This window comes from Ceratina calcarata, unplaced genomic scaffold (genome assembly GCF_001652005.2).
Source record: "Ceratina calcarata isolate Rehan_Ccalc_2016 unplaced genomic scaffold, ASM165200v1 scaffold2610, whole genome shotgun sequence".
NCBI classification, from domain to species: Eukaryota; Metazoa; Arthropoda; class Insecta; order Hymenoptera; family Apidae; genus Ceratina; species Ceratina calcarata.
The window spans coordinates 739-1,478 of NW_017148224.1; the positions used below are offsets into that span (position 1 = coordinate 739).

At 38.5% G+C, this 740-nt stretch overlaps 1 protein-coding gene across 1 annotated transcript in view; it reads left to right on the forward strand.

The window, feature by feature from the left end:
• The window catches only part of LOC108623361 (ectin-like), a 1,354-nt gene extending 659 nt beyond the window's left edge, over window positions 1-695 (forward strand). The window contains exons 2-3 of the mRNA XM_018021815.2: window positions 122-256; window positions 338-695. Of these exons, the coding sequence (XP_017877304.2) occupies window positions 122-256; window positions 338-529 (327 nt within the window). The 3' untranslated portion in view covers window positions 530-695. The remainder of the gene's footprint in view (window positions 1-121; window positions 257-337) is intronic.
• Window positions 696-740: the final 45 nt, after the last annotated feature.

The window sequence follows — 740 nt, forward strand, 5'->3', positions numbered from 1 at the left end:
TTTTGTACAAAATCCGCGGTTTACACATTATTATTCTATTTACATCCTTAAACGATTAAGAGACAATAAGAGTATACGAATGATTTTACTGATGGCGATGGATCGTCTCTGTGTGTTGTAGATATCAAAGACTGACACGCGTAAACCGTCTGTGCGCAGATTGGGTCCTCCCAAGGAATTCATCAACGTTTGCCTCGAGACGCACAACTTGTACCGATCCAGGCACGGAGTGCCACCCCTTCGCCTCAACAAGCAGGTAAATTATTCTTCTCATAGACTTAACGTTTAGTATTATTTAATTAATATTGTATAACTAATAGTGAAATTTAATTTTTAGTTATGTAAAACGAGTCAGGACTGGGCCAACATCCTGGCGGCTAGGGGTAGGCTAGAGCATAGAGCGAATATAGATTATGGGGAAAATTTATATTGCATGTGGAGCTCCAATCCGAAGAGCATCGTGGGCGGCGACGAACCTGTAAACGAATGGCAAGTATATTTTATATACACGGTGAGCCAGAAATCGTAGTACAACCAGGCAGGGGATGAATGACAGAAATTTGTAATTTTTTATAATTGTTAGTAACAAAGTTTGACAGTAATAATTTCAATCATATACCACCAAAAATGGCAGATATCTACGTACTATTCACCAGCAGTGTATATTGCATTAACACTAGAAAGTCTGAAACTTAGTATATACCTATATTGCCCAAAAGCAGTCAAAATGACTGCATTGT